The sequence below is a fragment of the Mobula birostris genome, chromosome 16 (genome assembly GCF_030028105.1).
Source record: "Mobula birostris isolate sMobBir1 chromosome 16, sMobBir1.hap1, whole genome shotgun sequence".
NCBI classification, from domain to species: Eukaryota; Metazoa; Chordata; class Chondrichthyes; order Myliobatiformes; family Myliobatidae; genus Mobula; species Mobula birostris.
The window spans coordinates 23,434,484-23,457,065 of record NC_092385.1 but is presented as its reverse complement, the minus strand read 5'-3'; the positions used below and the strand labels follow the sequence as shown (position 1 = coordinate 23,457,065).

Below are 22,582 nucleotides of genomic sequence, written 5' to 3'. Positions count from 1 at the left end.
ACAGATCCATAATTCCTTGAAAATGGTGTCACAGGAAGATAAGGTCGTAAAGGGAGGTTTTAGCACATTAGCCTTCAGAAATCAGGGCATTGAGAAGGGATGTTTTGTTGAAGTTGTATAAGATGTTGGTGAGGCTGAATTTGGAGAAATGTGCACTGTTCTGGTCACCTACTTACAGGAGAGATATCAATAAGCTTGAAAGAATGCAGACAGTATTTACAAGGATGTGCCAGGACTTGGGGACCTAAGTTATAGGGGAAGGTTGACCAGGTTAGTACTTTATTCCTTGAAGTATAAGAGAATGTGGGCGAGATCTTCTAAAGGTATACAAAATTCTGAGGAGTATAGTATAGAAAAAGTACAGGCTTTTTCTCCTTAGGTTGTGGATGACTAGAAGTAGAGGTCATAGATTTAGAATGAAAGGTAAAATATTTAAGAGGAATTTGAGGAGGAACTTCACTCAGAAGGTGGCGTGAGTGTGGAACGAGTTGCCAGCAGAGGTGGTAGATGAGAGTTTAATTGTAACATTTAAGAGAAGTTTTGATAGATAAATGGATAAGAAAGGTATGCAGGGCTATGGTCTGGGTGCAGGTAGATGGAACTAGGCAGAAGACCAAGTTGGCATAAACTAGATGAGCCGACTGGCCTGTTTTGACACAGTAGTGTTCTATGGCTCCAGAAGCTACACAACTTCTGATATTGGATTTCAGTTCATATGAGCAGAAGATCTGGTGGGGTCTTTCAAAATTTGGAGACACCAACTGCAGATGTTGGAATCTGGAGCAATGAGCAGAGTTCTGGAGAGACTCTGTGTGTCATACAGCAAATATGGGGGGGCGGGGGAAGAAATAGTCGATGTTTCAGGTTGAAACCCTGCATCTGGACTGTAATTGGAGAGGCGAGATACACAGTGTAAGGGTGAAGGGGCGTTGGATGCAGGGTGTGACGGGACAAAAAGGAAGGACTGGAGGATCAGAAGAGGCTGGAGAAGGGAGGAAAGGAAAACAGTGTGTTTACCTAAAATTGAAAAGCTCAATATTTGGGCAACTTTGGGCTGTAGACTACTAAAGCAGAATATAAGGTGTTGCTCCTCCAGTTTGCATTGGGCTTCATCCTAGCAGTAGAGAAGGCCAAGAATGGACAGGTCAGTGTGGAATAGGAAGGTAAGTTGAATTGGACTGCAACTGGGAGCTCAGGACGGCCATGATGGAGTGAGCATGGGTGTTCTGTGAAACAGTTGCCAAGTGTGCACTAGATCTTACTTTCCACAGGTACTAACTGACCTGCTGAGTGCATCCCACATTTTCTCTTTTCATTGGCAGGTATCTGAGCAGCTGGTATGCAGTCTGCAAAATTCCACACATTCAAACATCAGCATTATGGTGATCTAAGTATTCATATTGTATTCATTATTTATAACGGCTTATCTTAATAGAAGTGAATCTGATGGATTTAAAAAACATTACTCAGAGCAGGAAGCTTATTGTCAGCACTTGGCACTTGCTGGAATTATGATGAATATGTGCGCTCCTTTTGGGTTAACAATTAAGGGAATGAATGCATTCTGTGCCAGACCAGTCAGCAGACAAGTAAAGTGGAAATAACACCTGATTCAGGGCTGTCCATTTCCACCTTGAGTCGTCAGTCCTTTCATAATTATGTCATTAATGATAATAAAGCTTTGCTGGACTATTTTAAAAATCGAGCTATGATTTTCTTCCAGACATCAGTAAACTAAATACTTAAAAGGTCTAGTAACATCGATAGCTCTTTCATGTACCATAATGACCATACATTTAGCAATGTGTGTTTAAGAGGATTTTGTCCAGTTTGTCCTTTGGAAACTATGGAATGCTACTTTATATATCAGATTGGGACAAACAGTGTAAGAAATAATTCATAATTTGAGCCACTTATTAAAATTAGTGTTATTGGTTTTGTGTATCTTGAATAAGCATTGATCTCTACAACTTTATGCACTATACTTTTAAGACTTGACTGGTAAAGATAATGATGAAACCACAATCATATATATTGAAATTTAAGCTGAAATCTAATTCTGGGTTAATGAACCATTGGGAACTCAGTTGATGGCTTTTGCTGTGGACTTAATTTTGTAGGAAAAACATTGCTTTTTTTTTGCTGTATGTACAGGAAATACTTCACAGTCTTGAAGTGCATGGTGAAAGGAAAACCTTTCTCCTCAGGTCAACCACACACCAATGATGGCAAGATAGTAAGCTGACTTAAAACAACAAGCACTCTTTTTGAAGTTTTCTATCTAAAACTGGAATAATTTTTCAGCCTTATTTAGATGCTATCATTTAAATAGACCAAAAACTCATGAGAAAACACTTCCCTTTGAAAAGGTTTCATGCACCAACTTATTTAATGTGAAATTTTGCAGCCATGCAAAGCATTATGCAATACTTTGTAATTATATTTCTGTACCTTTTAGTAAAAGATCCCACTTTTTATTTATGTCAGCAATTAAGTACGTAAGTAAATGAGTCATGTGCATGGTTCAGGTTTCAAACCTTTTATTGTATTTCCTATTTATTGCTTGTTTGGTTTTAAAGGAAGTTCCTAAAGTTTCCTTAATAGTCAGAATGCCAGATAGCTTGTAGTTTCAGGATGGCAAGAGACTTCAAGTGTAATGTATAGTTTAAATTTTTGATGACTTCCCTCCCTCACAAAGAGCCTTCTTAAATGTTTGTAGATTCTTCAGTTTGATTATGAGCACTTAAACTTATTAGCTAAGTACAGCATTTCTTCAGTCTGATGCACCAGATAGCACAACTTTGTTTATTAGCAATCAGTACTCTAAATCTGCTTAAAATATGGTGGTTTTTGAAATGTAGTGATCATCAAGGCTTCATATTTTAGGTTTGTGTTTGCTGAATCAGTCTTTACAAGGATCTATCTGGAGGATTATTTTACTTGAATTTATCTAATCCAAGTAGCAAGGCCAAAAAAAATTGTCTTTTGTTGCTACTGACATGATGGGTTCAAAAATAACTGAGAACTTTTTGTTCATAGTTAGGCAACAGAAATATGTAAATGGAAGTTACAAGTCTGAAAATGTGATTTGCAGTTTTGTATATTTGGCTGAGATCTCTTCTTTCCATTCCATAAGTACTTACTCACTTATTGCTATCATTTAAATTTCATGAGTAAATGCCCGCGACACCTTAGTTAAACCAGCTCTTTATTCAAAAAGTATGTTAAGTGGATGAAAATTTATATGTTGAATACTTATAAAGGTAAATGAAAGTATTCCTTCATTAACAACATAAGAGGACTTTGACTAATGAACTTAAGTCATATGAACGCCTGAAGTGTGAAATAAGTCACAGCTAATCAACCTTAAATAAAAACTGTTATTCAGCTATACCGTTCATATGCAAAGCTAATTGTGTTCATTATTGTAAAAGTAGGTATTGTAAATTAACAGTTTTAAAGTTGTTACAATTTCTGGAGAACTTTAGACACAATTTTATTAGTTAATGTTTAGCTTAAAACAGAATGCATCGCTTTTTGATTATGAGTATGCCAATATGTTTGAAATTCGGCAATGTCTACGTATCTACGGTAATTGTCAAGTTTGATGCTGAGTGCATTGCTCTTACGGTTACAGCAATTGGAGAAGTTCAAGCAAATACTTGGCCATGATGTGGAAAAGATTAAAAATAAAATGTCAGTGTCTTATCAAGAACTTCTAATACTTGACTGATTCCCTTTTGAAATTCTCAGACAATTAAAGGATCAGAATAAAAAAGTGGCCAATTTGAAGCACAAGGAGCAAATGGAGAAAAAGAAGAATGCACAGTTGTTGGAGGAAGCACGAAAACGTGAAGACAACCTGACTGATAACTCACAGCAGATGGAGGTGGGTCAATTGGTGTATCTCCTTTGTAAGACTAGTTTTGACATTTGTTATTCCACATGAAAGGGCAAAAAACTACCATGGATTCTAATATCATGAATGACAAAGGGACAAAATGCAAAAAAAACATTTTCAAAAGCAGAATAAGAAACCAACCTTGCAAGTTAACACAGTTTGCTTCTACAAGTGGTCAGGAACAAAATGGGATCTAAGAAGGTGACCATGGTGATATTGTAAATAAAAAAGAAGAAATGGAAGGCATGCTGAATAATTACTTTGTATGTTTGCACAGTAATGGATAAGGTTAGTGTGCAAAACATCCCACAGAATTTAACGGTGAATCCGCAATGAGGACTTGCCAAAATTAACTTAAGCAAGGTAATAATAATGATGAAAATAATGTGACCTAGTGTGATTTATCTCCAGAACCAGATAGTTTTCATCCTGGGGTTTTAAAGGACTTTGAATATTGTAAAGGCCCTAATTATAATCTTCTAATAGGTTCCTTTAGATTGGAAAATTGCTGATGTCATTGAGAAAGGTGAAGGTGGAAGCCAAGAAATTGCAAACCAATCATCTCACTATCTATTATCTGTATATAAGCATAAAATAACTGAAAATTGTCAGCTGGTTATAAAGAGTCTGCATGCATTCAGGAAAGGTCATGCCTGACAAACTTTGAGGATGTGTCTATCATAGTTGATGGGGGGGATGTCAGATTTTATATGAACTTTGATTAACTCCTTCATAGAAGACCATTAGCTGAGATTAAAATCTTACTGAAATGAAGGTAAACTATTGACTTGACTTGCAAACTGTCTGACTAACTGAGAACAGAAATTAGTCATAATAAGCAAAAGGTGATGAAAATATCTTAGCTGGGGGCCACAACACTTCAAGATATTTGCATACAAACAAGGGAAGGAAGCTACTTTTCCATATTTTACAATAATAGACTTCATAAGTAGTGTAGATGGAAGCATTAAATTGCAAAGAAATGTAGATTAAGCGAATGGGCAAAGCTGCGACAAATGAATTAAAATGCTGTCTGATGTAAGCTCATTCATCTTTGACCTAAAAAGTATGGAAGAATAATTTCTACATGGTGAAAAGCAAGAAGCACTGAATGCCTAAAGAGACTTGGAAAGTCATACGCCTTGTAAAATGGTAATGGATGTGTATAGAAAAGCTGATGTTTGCACTTTTATTGTTGGAGATCTGGAATGCAATCGAGGTTATGCTACAGCAATATTAGCTTGTGGTACACCTGGACTATTATTTTGGCATTATGGACTTCACACTTTACAAAATATATATTAATCTTGGGACTGGAATGTGGAATGAAATCCAGGCTCCAGGAGTTAAAGTACAATAGATGTTATGTAAGTTTAGTCCATGGAATTTAGATGGTTATCATGTGATTTAAATGAAGAGTCAAAGACAATACAAGGAAGGGAAACTATCCACTGGTCAAGGAATTGATGATTAGGTGTGTATTCTGAAAATAAACAAATGTTTTAGGTGGGAAATTAATTTAGGAAATATTTTTTCATGCAAAGGATGGTGAAACTTTAGATGTTATTCTGAGGACACAGCTCCAAATCATTTATTAATTTTAAATTTGAGATGCATAGAATGTTTTCTTTGCCAAAGATATTGAAGATATAGAACAAGAGTGATGAAGGAGAATGAAGTTGCTAATCTGCATTTTCTTTTTTAATGGAAGAGATTTTAAATGATGAATTGCTCAAATGTTGCTGGTTTCCCCCGATGGAGCTTTTTGTGTTCACATGAACGCACATGCACACAAGTACATAGATTCACTCATCCACATGCTCAACCACGCACATTAATGCTTAAAAGTACTCGTTCTCCTGCAGACTTTCATGAAATACATGTGCTTCTATGTGCGCATACACAAAATCAAAATGAACTTTTAAATACCATAGATGTTTGAATAATGTGTGTACCTTGAAGGCACAGCACTGGGAAAAGTAATGAACGTGTATGTTTTGCAGGTATGTGACACTAAACTTAAATATTTGCAATTCACTCAGAACCATTTCATTGAAGGATTCTAATTAAAAAATGTAACAAAAATATGATTTTTAAAAAAGGCGGTACGGTAGCTTAGCAGTAGTATAACACTTTATAGCACCAGGGATCTAGATTCATTTCCTACCTCTGCCCGTAAGGACTTTGTACGTTCTCCCCACGACCATGTGAGTTTCCTTTGGGTGCTCTGGTTTCCAAAGCTGTATGGGTTAGGCTAATGAATTTTGGGCATGTTACATTGGCACTGGAAGCATGGGGACACCTGTGGGCTAACTCCAGCACATCCTCAGACTCTGTTGGTTGTTGACACAAACTGCATATTTCACTGTATGTTTCGATGTACATGTGAAAAAATAAAGCTAATCTAATTGTTTGAATGTTCAATGTGTGTTGAGCATTGTGAAGAAAATTAAGTAATTTCGTATGTTCTAACTAAAAATTTGGGAGAAAAGATCAACATTTGCTCTGTGTTTCGCCAGGCTGTAAGATTGGGTCAGGAATAAAGTAATTTAAATTTCCTGCTGATATTGTTGCACTGTTAACATTGGGGCTTTTACCAATCCGTATTGATTTCATTGCACAGTTTGTTACTGGAATGCCTTAGTGGCTTATTTTCACTACAGGACTTACCTAGCATGGTATGGTTCTCCTATCATAATATGCTTATGTGGTATTCTCTCGTTAGTTGTGGAAAGTGCCTGACAATGGAGGGAAGTGCTGACTGGTGGCTGCAAATAAATTCAAAAAATGACAGATAATTCCATGGAAGTTTAGTGCAAGACGAGTGATTTTTTTCTCCCCTGTGTCAGCAAGTAAAATGTTATATTTTCTTAAGTTAGAAAAGAAGGCTATTTGGCCCATCAAGACATTTCTAGCTATCAGTGTAATCCTATTAGCACCATTCCCTAAAACCCTTCTGTGCAAACTGTTCTTTCACACATATCAGCATCTTGTTGGTAGGTGGGAGAAAACTGGGGAAACCCAGGAGGAATGTCAGAGTCAGACTGGAGATAAGAATCAAACCCTGGTTTCTGGAAATGTGAGGCAGTGTACCATCGGCAGTACTACATTGCTGCTCTCTAATTTAAAAGCTGTTGGATAGCCTGTGCTTAGTTATTAGGTTATTCAAAAGTAGTAAATTAGAATCTATTTTCCAGTAGTCTTCTGTTGTAATGATTTTCTTTGCAATGCCATTGTAATTGTGGGTTCCCTGTTTACTGCTGTTATGTGATTTCCATTTAGATCTGCAACACGAAAAAGTCCTTTAGATCAGTTAACCAAGCTGGCTAATTTCTGTACTGTAATTTCATTATGATGTTACAAGTTGGTTTCTAAAGCAAAAGTGAGGTGTAATCCCAAATGTCAGTATGAGAAAGAATTTCTGTGCAAATACTACAAGCAAAGTCTGTTGAGCGAATGATTCAGAGAACACTATCTCACTTTAGCCATCCTGGAGGTGATCTGGCGTACTGTGTGGTCGAAAGTGAAACATGGTTCAACCTAATCCGTTGGATGAAAACCCTGTATGGAACATTGCTCTTTCGAGAACAATTGCTTTTGTGTTGTTGCTTGGTCAATTTGTAGTTTTTATTTGGTATAACCTTATTTAGCAAAAAAGAATTAAGTACATGCCTGAGCAATGATTGAACATGGGGATTGAAAATGTAGCTGAACTAATACTTTCAATTTTGACTCTTGATTTATTTGCTTCAAATCATTGCCTGTATCTGCTCTGCATAATTTGTACCATATGATTAACATCTTTCTTTTTGCTGTCCATAATTAGTCTGCTTGTGTTAACTTGCATTAAATTAAATTGCTTGACAATCACGATAGAACTTGGGGATACAGATTTTTCTCCAAAGTTATAAAGGACATTGAGCAGATACCTAGGCTTTCAACACCACGTTCTCTCTTGAATTTCACACTTCTCATTGCTTGCATTGGCTTTGGTTTCCTTACTAAACAGTTGTTAGCAGCTAAGACAGACAGCTTTAAAACTAGGGTGACAAGTTGTGCAAGCAACCTACACGAGGACAAATTTTAAAATGCTTTCACAATAAATGGGAACAGGTGCAGGCTATACAGTCCCCTGTGCCTACTCCATCTTTCTATCTTGGTTACTCTTGACCAATCTCCATTTTCATTTATTCTCTTGGTTTCCATTGATCCCTTATTGACCATGTGTATTGATCACAGATTAAAATGTATTCCCAAATCTGATCATGCACAGATTGGTAAATTCCAAAGATAGCTGGACTTTTGGTAAAGAAATTTCTGCTCCTGTTCATAAATTGCTAAAATGCTAGTCTTGGCGAAATCAGTATTGTTCTATTTAATCATTTGAGTTCACAGTTTATTTAATTTCCGTGGCAATCTTTCGAGGTTATTTCCAATGAAATTATCGATGTTGGTCTTTTTCTTAGATAAGCACCCCTGGATAGTTTGGCAGAAATCAATTAAGTGGACTTAACCTAACCAGAATAGAAAGTTAAAGGTAAAGGTTTACCCCAGACGTGCAGTCTCTAAACCTCTCTTGCAGACAATATTCTTCCCCTTCAATCAAATTACTGAAGGAGTATTTTTTTCTGTTTTTACAGTGATAAGTTGTGGAAGTAAACATAGTTCCAAACAGAACATTTTAAACCTATGAGGAAAAATTAGACTAACATCTATGAGTGAATAATATACCAAGGGATAAAGTTCAGTGGTCATATTTTAAATCTATCAATCACAATCTTTGAAACCAATTGGTCTTTATCTACTCTACCAAATAAAGTATTAATATATTTTAAGATTGTTAACTCGGATGAGTTTGTATGCATTTGTCTTCACTTGACCTGTGGGGGTTCTATTAAGTAGTGGATAAATTCCATATGTGCTGCTGAAATGTGTTTTGAACTACAGCCAATATTTTAAAACTATGTTCAGGAGAAAAACTGTGCCATTGTTGAAAGAATTTAATTTGAAGAAGTCTGCAGCTGAGGGGAAAACACAGGAAGGTTATAAAAGCCAAGTTTGCACAGGTCATTAAAGTCAATGCACTGCAAACTAATGTACAAATATTGACTTCCACAGAGGCTGCTACAAAGTGTAATTTATTCCTTTGTAAATAGTGGTAACTTCATAAATTTAGATTTTACAAATGGAAAATGGTTTAAGGTATAAAGTTGTCTGTTATTTAGTGCAGAATTTTGGAGAATATCCTGCACATCAGCTACAATACTAAAAAGCCCATCATAGATATGTGTGCAAATGGCAAATAATAGAATCTGCCTCAAACAACTGTGATAATTTTAGTTATAATAACAGAGAAATTGTGAACACTTCATACACTGTACCATAGCAACACAGGGGATGTATACATTATACAAGATCTTTGCATGCATATAAAAGTCCATAGTTTGCAATAACATTTCTGTAAATAGAAAGATCAATGAGTAATTTTGACTTTTGGGAAGTGGGGCAGCATTACCTACATCATGTTCATTGTAACACTTCAGTAGTGAATTTGCTGCCTTGTGTTAACAAGACTTGACATACTACTGGGGAAATACAGGACATTCCAATTTTGGCACTGTTCCCTCCATGCTGTGTGGGTGCACGGCCACACTGTAACTGAAATGCTCTCACGCAAATAGCCTTTGTTACTACATGGTTTTCAGGCCATATAAAAATTTCCTGCTCAGAGCAATGGTAGGTCCACACAGCTGTGAAATAATTAGAGGGAACATTGATTTCCAGTATAATTAAATTTTTAATAGCATGAAAAGTCTAATTGCAATATAACAAGCTCTCCTACTGAAAACTAACTTTCATATATAAGTCTCATTCTTTAAGTTTATTTCTCTTTTTCTTTATCCTATTTCTCTTCCATTCAGTCCTACTTTCCTTTCTCTCATTGTTTGATGTATCATGGAATTAAAGTCTCTAATTTCCATTTTCTCTTTGTTCAATTAAAAAAAACCTTCAGTCACTGAGGTATATACATACATATCTTCTGTCCATGGGTCTAAGAGGGTATTGTATCAAATTGGTTTCACAGTTGCAACAAGGATGAATACAGAGCCCTATATAAAGTCTTTTGGCAAAGGTAGCAGTAATAAATGATTGGCAGTAGTTGTTTTATAACTAACTGCAAAGTCCATGTAATCATTCTATGCTATAAGTATAAAGGATAGGAGAAGTTAAGTTAATATGAATTTTGAGAGAGTGCTTGAGTTGGGCGTCAAACAGTGAGAACAGTTTAATTTGTACATTTGTTATTAGCTGTATCTTTATGATATGGGGAAAGATAGAAGTATTACCTTAAATGAGGATGATGCATGCTAAACTAGTTATCCTGTATTTTATAGTTTAACTGTTCTTTTCGGATATTTTAATATTTTCCTTTCATTTCATGAGTGTACACCATTCTCTGTCATGAATATGCAACCCTTCATATACTGCATATATTGTTCCACAGTTTAGATATTGTTACATACATAAATAAAAACATTTTAAAATAATTTAAAAGCTGGAGGTGGCTACATTTGACTGAAATGAATCATTGTAATGTAATGGGAAAGTTGTTCCTTGTAAGCTAAAATATTTAAAAAATTTAGTTATGAGTTGTGGATGACATGGGAATTGCCAACATCAATTCCTCATTTCTTATTTCCCTTGAGCAGTAGATCCAGTCTTGGAAATTAAAATTCTGTCAAGATGCCATTGGTTAGGAAGCTCCAGGAGCTTGGTTAAGAAATTATGTATGACAGATATTTTTATTTTAAGTCTCAGATAACATTATACTACAATTAGCTTTCCTATTGTTTGATTAGTCTGACAAGGCATTAATTGGCTTTGAGAGACTGAGATGGTTGTAATAAATGTTTAAAATATTATAATACTGATCAGAATCTGATTTAAAGATGGCAAGAGACAGAGATAATGACATACCCCATTAATGTAGCTGCTTGTATTGTTTCGTTGTCCAGAGGAAATAGGTTTGGCTAGAAACTGAAGGAGATTAAGTCAAGCATGTTAACTCCATACCAGCTGAGGTAAGTAGTTTGGTACATCTAAGGTTGGAATGGTGTTACTTTGTGGAGGAATGCAGTGGGTTAATGTCAGGACTGAGAATGGAACTTAGGAGGGTGAGATCAAGAGCTGCTACGAGCAGTCAGAGGTGAGAAACCAGTAAGTGTAGTGATTGGAGGAGGGACAGAATCTCAGGCAGAATGACTGGGATCAGTTGCAGAAGGTTTTATGGTGAGAGTTGATAGGGGTAAGGGTGAGGTGGATCACAGATTCATTTGTTCATTGGTTTGATGATTGCCAACTGGGTGCAGCTGGCAGATTGGTAAGTATGCAGGGTGAAGGGGGATTTGAATTGGTGGACAGTAAGTGATGGTTGTGAGCCATTCAGGGGCTGAGCAGAGAAAGTGAATTTATTTGGTGAGAGCTTCTTGAAGCTGGTTGATAGAACTGGACATCACAGTTTGGCACTTGGTAAAGCAGGTCACCTTTAAGTAATGCTAAAGTTTATCATACATTTTATTATATATACATTATATACATTATCATACATAAAGTTTGACGACTCTGTTTATGCATGGATTAGCTGCAGATTATTTGGGCTATATTAATGTGGATCAGATGCCAGTAATGATGTTCAGTTTACCCTCAAGAAAGAGACAATATTGTAATTGAAAGATTCAGTAAAAGGGAAATTAAAGTCTCGTACAAGTCACCATGAATAAAGAAGAGTTACTCAATGCCTTAGCAGCCCTAAAGGGAATACATTCCCAGGGCAGGGTAAAATTTATCCCTGAATGAAATGCGAGGCAAGACCAAGAGAAAGAATTGCCAGAAGTCTGAAATGATTTTTACTTCTTTGCTGTCCTTGGGAAATACAAGTAACTGAAGGATAGCATATTTAGTCCTCCTTTTCAAGAAGGGCAGCAGGATACAACTTGATAATTACCAACTTGTGAGTCTAATGTCAGTAAGTTATTGGAAAATATTCTGGAGGGAGGCAGTGTGATCAACTGAAAAGAGAGATGTCTAATCAATGCTAGTCATCATGCCTTTGTCAAGGGCAGATCTTGTCTCACCAATCTGATTAAGTTTTTTAAAAGAGGTACCAAAGTTTATTGATGAGAACAGTGCTTTATATGGACTTCATTGAGGCCTTTGACAAGGCCCCAACATTGGAGACTGGTCCAAAACATAGGATAAATTGGTAAAGAGGATCCGAAATAGGCTTGGCATTCAGATAAAGAGGGTAATGGTAGAATTTGCTTTTGTGATTGGATACCTACGACTAGTGGCATTCCCCAAGGATCAGTACTGGGTCCCTTGGTTGTAATATTTGAATGACTTAATATGTGGATGGAGGAGGCATGATCAGTAAGTTTGCACATGGTACAGAGATTGGTGAAATTGTTAACCATGTGGAGGGTGGTCTTCAACTAATGAGTGATATTGCTGTGTTCGTGAAATGGGCTGAGAAATGGCAGGTCAAGTTTAATCCAGGTCAGTCTAAGGAGATGCATTTTGGGAGTACTAATGAGACTAGAACATATAGAAAAATATGGTAGGTTCATAACAGACTATTGAGAAAGAGCAGGACCTTGGTATTCAAGTAAAAAAGTGGCAATCCCACCAGATAAAGTGTTAAGAAGAATATGGGGCACTATTATTCAGTGGGCTTCAAATATAAGAGTGGAAAGGCTACGCATCAACTTCATAAAACATTGGTGAGACCTCAAATGGAGCTCGTGGAGTATGTTGTTCTGATCGCCCTACGACAGGAAAGATGTAATGGTTCTGGAAGAGGGTGCAGAGGGGGTTCATAAGGTATTACTGAGGATGGACCATTTCAATTAAGGCGCATAAAATTATGAGGGCTAGTGATAGGATATACATGCAAGAATCTTAACCCTATATCAGAAGCAGATAAAACCTAAGGACATTTTAGTATTGCTGCAAATCCAATCGCTAACCACATATGATTCTGAAATATGATCCTAAATGCATAGAATGGGCTGCAATAATAAAATAAGAAATGGGGAGGAGTTGACATGTATGTCCCTTAAACCTGCTTCATCATTCAGTTAAGAAAAACAAAACGGATTGGGCAACTATTTTGCAGAGCACCTCCACCTTGTCTGTAATTACCATCTTAAGCTTCCGACCGCATGTTATTTTAACTCGCCTTCCTTCTCCCATACTCCCCTGTCTGTCCTTGACCTTCTCCAAACTGGAAAAACAAAATCTCATTTTCTATTTGGGTAGCATACAACCTAATGGTATCAATACTGAACTTTCCAGTTTCACGTAGCCACACTCTGTTTTCTGCCTGTACATACTAACCTAGTTTTATTCTCTCTTTGTTCATCCCTCATATCTATTCCTCCAAATGATTCCACCTGCCCGTCATCCTCTCCTATCTGGTTCAACCCATTGTAAGCTAGCCTCTGTTCTACTCCCCTCCTCCACCTGTTCATCATCCCTTCCCCATCTGGTTGCATTGATCATGTACCAGCCTCGACCCCAAATCAACTTTCTCCTGCAATTTACTCGCAATCTTTTTACTTTCCTCCCAATGCAGGATCTCAAGCCGAAACATTAGCTCACATATTTTGCCTCTACAATGCTCCGAGACCTCCTGAGTTCTTTCAACATTCTCTTTTCCTTTTGACTATTTTATGTTAGTTAGTCACTCCTTATCCATGACTGCATGTTACTTCCAAACATAAGAGGTCTAATCTTATGCAGCAGCATTTTTAAGCCAACTTAATGAATGAGTTGACTGCTTGATTACTTTTATGATTTTCTAAGTGTTAAAATATTGCTTCTCTTATATTGGATTGAAGCGTTTTCCCTGTGATAGAAGTTGGGCCATCTGGCCTATAGTTTTCTGTCTATCTCTTTCTTGAATAGTGACATTACAATTGTGCTTTTCCAATCTTGTGGAAGCACTTTCAAATCCAGGGAATCTTGAATCATTATAACCAATGCATTTTTCATGCCTGTAATCACTTCCTTTAAGAGCCTAGGATTCAGGCATCCGACACAGGTGACTTTCCCCCAAAATAATTGTGATTCACTTCTTGATTCACTAGGCTCTTGATTTTGACCTATTAGAGTCTTCTGGTTGTAGCTGGGGGTGGGGAGGGGTTAGTAGGGATAAGCTCCCACCCTCTATTAAATGCTTCTAATTGCATGTGTCTTAAAGGGCCTCTGACAACTAAGTTCAACTCCTGGCCTTCACATGTGATTTAACTATTAAACCTGGTAGAACCATTTCTACTGACAGGAGAAACAGCAATGGTGGGTACTGGTGCTTTGTGCAGCTGGGGCTTGTTGACCATTGTTAACAGCTCACCTAAGAGAAGGAAACGCTGATCTCAAACTTCCAGCTATACCCACTCATGGCAAAGGCTTCAGGAGTAAACCCCAGGGTAAAATCCAGAGCTGGAATCCTTAATGCAGACCTACATTGAGTTCAACGCTGACTGGCAATTCCTGTGACACCACTGGTGCCAAACTGTGTTGGTCTCTGCCGTTCCTTTGGATTTATCAGCTGCTTGGAGAGGGGAGCCTGCTACGTAGGCAACAGGTTGCTCTCCATATCATACTGCCCTGGCTGCATTCTGACTCGAGTATCATGTAGATAGTTGGGATGTAATAACTATGGTCAACCCCAACTAATGGAGTGCCTCGAAGTGCCTTCTACTCTGAGGATTGATCCAAAATCATTTTACTATCTTTGCCATTTCTCGGTTACCCATTATTAATTCTCCAGTCTCATTCTGCAAAGGATCAATGTTTATTTTTATCTGCTTTCTTTTTGTTTGCCTGTTGAAGCTCTCACTATTTATGTTTATTATTTGATAGTTTACTCTCAAATTCTGCCTTCGCCCTCTTTACCATGATATAATTATTGCTGTTGCTCCTCTCCACGCCTTGTGCCATCTTGGGCGGTAACCTTGCTGTTTCTTTAGCAGTTTTCTGTCTTTTTTTCTGAGGCCAAGTTGCTAGCTGAACACTCAACCCAGCACAAATGGAAAGCATGCAAGGAGCCAGCCGGATTCGAACCCAGGACCACTTACCTCAAAGTCCGGTGCTGATGCCACACTCCACCAGCTGTGTTATAATTATTATTTATTGGTTTTTCAAAGTTTGTTAACCCTCTGGTCTACCACTATTCTTTGCAATATTGTATGCCTTTTATTCCTCAATCATCCTTGATTCTTGTCCATACTCACTGGAATACATCTTTGCTAAGATTTATGAGCAATCTCTATAAATGTCAGCTACTGCTGATCTACAGTTTTACCCATTAATCTATGTTCTTAGTTTGTCTCGGGCAACTCTGTCCTCCAATCATTGTAATTGGCATTATTTAAGTTGAGGACACTGGCTTCATGATATTTTTTGCCACGCTATCATCATAATAATTTTCTTGGAGATCATTTGCTATGAAATAATTAATTAATTGTGATCTGAAGTAGCCTGCAATTGATGCTCTAACATATTGCTCAAGAAACCATTCTGAATACACTTTGTATTCATTCTCAAGACCACCCTTACTAATTTAATTTGTCCAATCTACATAATAACTAAAATTTCCCATCATTATTGCGGAGCCTTTCTTACAAGCCCTCATTATTTTTATTATGCTCTACCCTACAATGTATTCCTCTTTGTCTGGTCACCAATCTACAGAAAAGATATCAATTAGATTGAAAGAGTAAGGAGAAAATTTATAAAGATGTTGCTGGGGCTTGAGGACCTGAGTTATAGGGAAAGCTTGAATAGGTTAGGTCTTCATGCACGGGTGTGTTGGAGTATGAGGGGAGATTTGATAGAAGTATACAAAATTATGAGAGTTTAGATAGGATAAATGCAAGCAGGCTTTTCCCTCTGAGATTGGGTGAAACTAGAATTACAGGACATAGGCTGAGGGTGAAAAATGAAATATTTAAGGGGCACCTGGGGATGCACTTTTTCACTCAATGAGATGTGCCAGTGTAGAAAAAGCTGTCATTGGAAGTGGAGATGCAACATTTAAGAGAAGTTTGGATCTGTACATGAGTGGAGGGGTATGGAGCAGGTGGAACATGGCACAGTAACAGTTCACACAGACTAGATGGGCCAAAAGGCCTGTGTTAAAGCTGCCGTGCTCTATGATAGTATAATTCTGTATAATACAAGGGTATTTTGCGGTGTTTTGAATTTGCAGTGGAAACCTAGTGTAGTTACAGATGAGGGATACATAGCCATGCTGTGTTAGAAGAACTAGTGTTAACAGCATTTAGCATTACCTGCTCTTATCACCATGAATACATCATAGACATTGTGACTGACCATTATTATACCCCCTGAAACAAATATGAGTACAAATTTGGTTAGTGAAATGAACCTAAAGAGACAAAAGAAAATGATGACATCAATGCAGGAGGTTAAGGTATTGGACAAACTAGAGAGTGGAATTACTGCTGCAGTCATTGGCTATTTGTTTACAGTGAACAAGTTGATGATGAGGTTTCCTTGAGAAGGAAATGAATTTTTAGATACCTATAGCATCAAGTGCTTCAACCATTGCTAAAGTAGCATAACAAGTTTGTGACAAAACATGAATGAAAATGTTGAGCTAATGAATTAAAGGCATGTAGAGAACAAAATGTAGTGAATCCAATTGAAGTTTAATTGTCATGAATACTCATGAATGCAGCCAAACAAAACAGCGGTACAAAACACAGTACCAACAGTCTCATACAGCATAAAGCACACGCAAGATAGCAAGCAGAAATGGTATCATAATCACACAACAGAAGAGTCCAAAACTCGCACCTCGAACACTGGGGTAGGGGTGTGGAGGGTAGCAACAACTCTAACCTGCCGTCCAAGGTGAAATGCACCAGCCCGATGCCCCTTTCCTCCCTCACCGCCCCCCCCCCACACACCCTGGGCGACACTGCAGCTTGAGGCCCAGTCCTGGTGCATACAAGTCAACAAGCACATATAGAATACCAGTAAAGCACAATTACGCAGAATATACATGTATATAGTCCAGATCCCCTCAGCCCATCAAAACCTTCAGTGGACGACAATAGAGCCAATGAAATGGTTGTCATAAGAAAGCCAGGAGCTTGAGTGAAGGTTTTTAAAAAGCCACAGTTAATCAAGTGTCCTTTAATCTGTGCAAAGGATGGTTTGAGAACTTTAATGAAAGATTTTTTCTTTATAATGTGAAACTGACTGACAAGGCTATATCTGCAGATCATGATACAGCACAAATGTATCTGCCTTATTTTGCTCTCCTGCTTTTTAAAATTTCCTAGCTCTGTCTACAGGACCTCATTTCTCTATTATTGGTACTGGGGTGGACCATGTCCTATGCCGAGGGACCTCACCCTGCAAGGTGCTTCATAGCTATTTAAGGGCATTCCTGAATCTACTGGAACTTTTGAAGTAAATGTCTGGTCCTCTTGGTCTGCCTGGTAATCACCGATTCTCTCTCTGCTCACACATTCTTAAATTGCGATATGAACACCACTCTGAATATGCTGTGCACAAAATCCTCAGCTGCGCAGGTCCACAACAGTGAATCCAGCCTTTGTTCCAGGTTAATAACCTGAAGTTTGTTTAGCCATTTGCTTACTAATTTAATTTTTGGCATAACATTGTGGGCCTGTTCCTGTGCTGTATATGTTCTATATGATCAACCTGCCGCAGCTTGAGACACTGCATTTGTATCAGTGAATGTATCCACTACTTCTTAAATACTATAACATTTCACTCAGCCAAGCTGCTCTGAAGTTCTTTATCTTTAGAGTTTAGAATTTATAAAGTTGAAATTAAACAGTAGAAAAGATTCTCCAGCTATTCACTAATCAGCTTACCTGCTTTCCACCAACATCACTTTTGAACTCTGGTGTGAAGTATTCAAGTGGCTCCTCTTCCTAAACCCTCCAGGCCTCTGGTCCATGCTTTTTTAAAAAATTCAATACAATAAAAGTTGTTTCTGTTTGTTTTCAGACATGTCAGTGAAATATTTCTAATGCTATTCACGATTTAGATATTTGGTGTACAGGAATTTAATACCTTGAAGGTATGACTGAGGAGCGGGAAACAAAGAGATAGACTTATCAACCTTACTTAAAGTCTGCTGCAAAGGAAGTTAACTGCTGACATCAATGCTTCCCAAAAAGATCTAAGAAAAATTTCTCATTTTCTGACATTAGCTGGTGACAAACATAAGGTCGGTGTAATCTCTAATACCCTGTGGTCATGATGTTGATATATTGGCAAGGCATTTTCACAAAAATCTACAAGGCAGCTTAGGTGTCTCTTTCCCAGACTATTGACAAATGTTAACATCTTTGCCTTTTTGCTATCACAAAGCCAGGTTAATGGCTTTAATCAAGATGAATGTATGATGCAATATCTCCATGGGTTAGAATGGGTTCCACTATAGTTGTCACTATGGATGTTGATTTTGCTTTGGGCATAAATAACTTCACTTTAGATATTTTTGACACTGAAGGGAATTTTGGAAAACATTGGAAAGAACCTTGGCAATTAGAGGAAATAAGTGAATAATTGAAAAATACAATACTGCTGCAAAATCTGATTTTGAGAGGGTAAAATAAATGTAATTGTCCATTCAGAAAGTCACTAAATGATGTAGATGAATGGATGCTGAGAAACTCAAATATGTAATTCCATTAAAAAGCCTGCAATACAGGGGTTCCCAACCTTTTTTATGCCATGGACCAACACCATTAAGCAAGGGGTCTGTGAACCCCATGTTGGAAACCCCTGTTGTAATAGATGAAGCCATATAAAGATTAATATTATTTTGTGTCTTGAAAGTACAGGTCTAAGAGTGTGAGGTGGTGATTAGGTTCCTGTGTCCATTTTGGAGATCCCATCTGAGAAAATACACTGTGTATGTTAACTAAGAGTAAAGAATACACAGTAGTTTATTATCCACCAGAAGATAAATTTGACAGAGATTCTTTAATCATAATTGGTTTCATGAAGTGAATAAATACTAGTTCTGTTTAGGAATTTATTGAAGAGAGGCCGTCAATTCAAAGTCATCATTGTCAGATTCCACAATGGCATTAATAAAGGAATTTAGAAAGTCAAGGAAGATGGATAAAAGCAGACCAAGTTTGTTTGAGATTTTCTAATCAGGAATTGGTTTAAATATGATGGTCAAAATATTTTATTCTGCACTATGTACTTTTTGCAGGTGAGCAATGAAGGGTAAAACATTTTTATGTTTGTTTTTTCAAAGGAAGTTTATAGATCAATGATAATTTCTTTAACTACCAAATTTAAATATACATTTTGTCCAATGGTTTGAGTGGTCTATTCTATAAAAGTCAAATCATTAATTTTCCAATAACTTATTTACCATATTCAGAATTTACTTTGAAAGATTAACATGTATACAGTATTTCTGTTTGATAAAATAGCCCAGATTTACTTAGAAACTATTTCTGCAGCATCTTCTTAGGAATTACAATTCTTGCAAATGCTTGGTATATATCTTTGCTTCTTTGTTCTGTTCCTGGCTGCACTTAATCTCTTTCAAGGGTAATCTCTCCAAACATTATTTTTTCACCAATGTTACAAAATTCTGAAAATAGCACCATTGTCAAGTTCCACATATGGATTTAAGATTGCCCCTTCAGTACTGAGGTGGGTAGCACATTCGCTGTTGATTTTAGTGAATCAAATTGCTACCATGCTGTCAAATTCAATTTGTATGTTGGATAACCAGCACACAGTGTCCCTGTGTGACCAGTCAGTTCCAACAACAGCTAATGTATCTTTTATTTGTTTTTGTTTTGTTTTCACTTAGAGTTGTGAAAAGAACCATTTTCAGAAATTAGAAGCCACAGATCCATACCATTTCATGACTTGATTAACTTTCATCTTGTGTGTACAATTTTTCAGTGTCTAGCCTATATAGCAACAGTTCCAGATCTTTGGACTGAATTGGCTCTCTTTTAACCTTTCTAATTGCAGGTTTACTTTTCAACTCATCTTACATCTATAGTCGAATAGCAAAAAGTTGAACATTGCAGGGCAGGACCATTGATTAGTGTTCTGTTTCTTTTATTCAAAGTGCATTTTTGGTAGTTATAATGACTCATGTATATTTCACCTCTTTTTTTTATCATTTTGGATGTGATTTCTGTCTTAATTTTATTCTCCTATGATGGTTATACCCGGAAACGTGTTGGGAGAAATATTAACAGTATCCATTGAAATAATATTCCTAGTTTTCCTGCTTTTTCTCAGGAATCAGTGCAAAAGAAAGACGAAAGAATTGAGGAATTGGAAGAAGCCCTGCGTGAGAGCGTACAGATAAATGCGGAAAGAGAGGTGGTTCTCGCCCGGGAAGAGGCTTCTAGATCTTCTGCAGAGAAACAGGTCTGCATGAGAGAACTTGCCTTTACTCTTTCTTCTCAATGGCATAATGTCAGGGGACTTTAAATGGATTTCAAAATTTTAGCCGCACTCCTTCTCATTGTATTTGTGTGTGTTTTTTTAATACCTTCATTAATTTTGACAATCTGTAGCTTCTTTCATTTCTGAGGAAGGATTCAACAGTTGAAACACAAATTATTTGGACAAATGTTGCCCAGTTGTTTAGCTTTTGTCCTTTGCAAGCAAAATGTTAAAGAACTAGCTTGTTTTGTTGAATACTCAGAATAACCTTCAGCTAATTTTACTCAACTTGTATTGTAAATTTTAATGACTTCTTATGGATTAAACTGAAGATAAACAGAAGTGGCACTTTATTAAACATTAAAGCATTCTGTGAGTGAGTGATGAAATATGAGCCCCTCTCATTCAGAAAGATTTGCCAATCTCTTTGTAATGCAACTTGTAATGTTTTCTTAAGCCATGCAGTTTTAATTTGTAATGGTAAAAGCAGCAATAAATGTGCAGAGCTAAATTTCCTTTCAATAAGAATCATTTATTTATATTTTCCTGAGTCGTCATTCTTAATTTTGTTCCAAAGTCATGTCAACTTGCTAGATAAGAGTTAGAGGCTGCAAATTGGCTTAATAATGTTTGGTTGGGAACAATCTGTCATAAAGATTGACAAATCTTCTTGAATGAGAGTAAACATATTTCACTGGTCAAACACACAATCTTTTCTCGGGCTGATAAGTGTCACTTCTATTTATCTTTCATTGAACCCTCCATTGAATGATTTAATTTGATTGCCAATTAAAATGGGCTGTTGGTCCTTCAGTCAGACAACTGTTGCATTTTAAAGTTGCAAAACAAAACAAACTTCATATTCTTCCATGCTAATCATGGAAATAATATTCATTGTTTCTGTAGATCCTCCTTTGTTATATCCTGAGCTTAGGATAACAGAAATGTAGTCTGCATTTTCCACCACTTCACTGTCATCCATCATAAATCCAGTGATTGTTCCCTGACAGAAGCCTAATACTGAAAGTTCTTTCATGTCCTGTACTTTTCATTCTCTGTACCTTTCAGTCAGGCTTCACAAGTATGGAGCCAATAGATACAGAATTAAATAATTTTATGGAGAATGCTCAAAAGTTGTAACTATTATTACTTATTTCTCTAATTCTTCTTCCAGTCCTCATTTTTGTGGTATTTCAAAGTGTGTAAGTTATGTTTAAGATCATTAGTTAAATTTTAACTGTTTGAGTACCATGATCAAAATGTACTTTTATGTTCTGGAATGAAATGTTTCAGTTACACAAATAATTGAAATATAACTTCCTTATTAAGTACTATACATATAGTAACAGTTTCTAGACCGCTAGAATGGTAACTTAATTGATAAATATTGTAAATCCATTTCACTTTTGCTTTATTACATTAAAGCTGTGTACTCAAAAAGTTAAATTAGCAATTACTGTAATGAATTTCATATGTAGAGTTCTACAGTATACAGTTGAGATGAATCAAGAAACTTCCTGCTGAAGAATGCAAATAATTTTTTGAAGCAATGTTAATTGTACCTTGTTATACTACTTAAGTGGTACATACCAACCATAGAATCTCTTATCACTGTCTTTAACTTATTTCCCTATAGTTCTGCTTTTATTTGGCATCTACTGTTATTTTTGTAAATGCGACTGCATGATTATTCTATGTAATCATGCATTCTTGCCCTTGATCCTATCTATTTACAATTTCCCTTTTTTCCGCCACTTGATTTTAAATTTCTTTGTGATTTCCAGGTATATCTTCTATCTGACTCTTAAATTTCCGTCTGTTTACTTTCTTTTACAGAGAAGCAAATTTTTGATCCCTTTATTATCTGTAGTGACTACGAAACAAACAAACTAACTAACTAACTTGATTTCTTCCAGATATCTTAACCTCTTTGTCTATTTCATCCTGATTTCATTCTGTTGACATGCAAATGTTCAATATAAACTTCAACTAATACTGTTGGTTTAATTGGAGTTATTCACTAGTCTTTCTTACCATCTGCTCATTATGCAGTTCAACAAAAGAGGTATGCTGGCCTCACAAATGTTGCATTTGGTAATTGTGAACACTTTACAATTTAGGAGATTCATATTAATATTTTCATTTGGCTTTTTGAACAGATTTTTGTCAAAATATAACATA

At 36.6% G+C, this 22,582-nt stretch overlaps 1 protein-coding gene across 2 annotated transcripts in view; it reads left to right on the top strand.

The window, feature by feature from the left end:
- Window positions 1–22,582, top strand: part of LOC140210846 (ERC protein 2) — an 880,422-nt gene that overhangs the window by 512,650 nt on the left and 345,190 nt on the right. For both annotated transcript variants that reach the window (XM_072280109.1, XM_072280108.1), the window contains 2 exons: window positions 3,754–3,889; window positions 20,252–20,383. In XM_072280109.1, coding sequence (XP_072136210.1) covers window positions 3,754–3,889; window positions 20,252–20,383 — 268 coding nt within the window. The remainder of the gene's footprint in view (window positions 1–3,753; window positions 3,890–20,251; window positions 20,384–22,582) is intronic.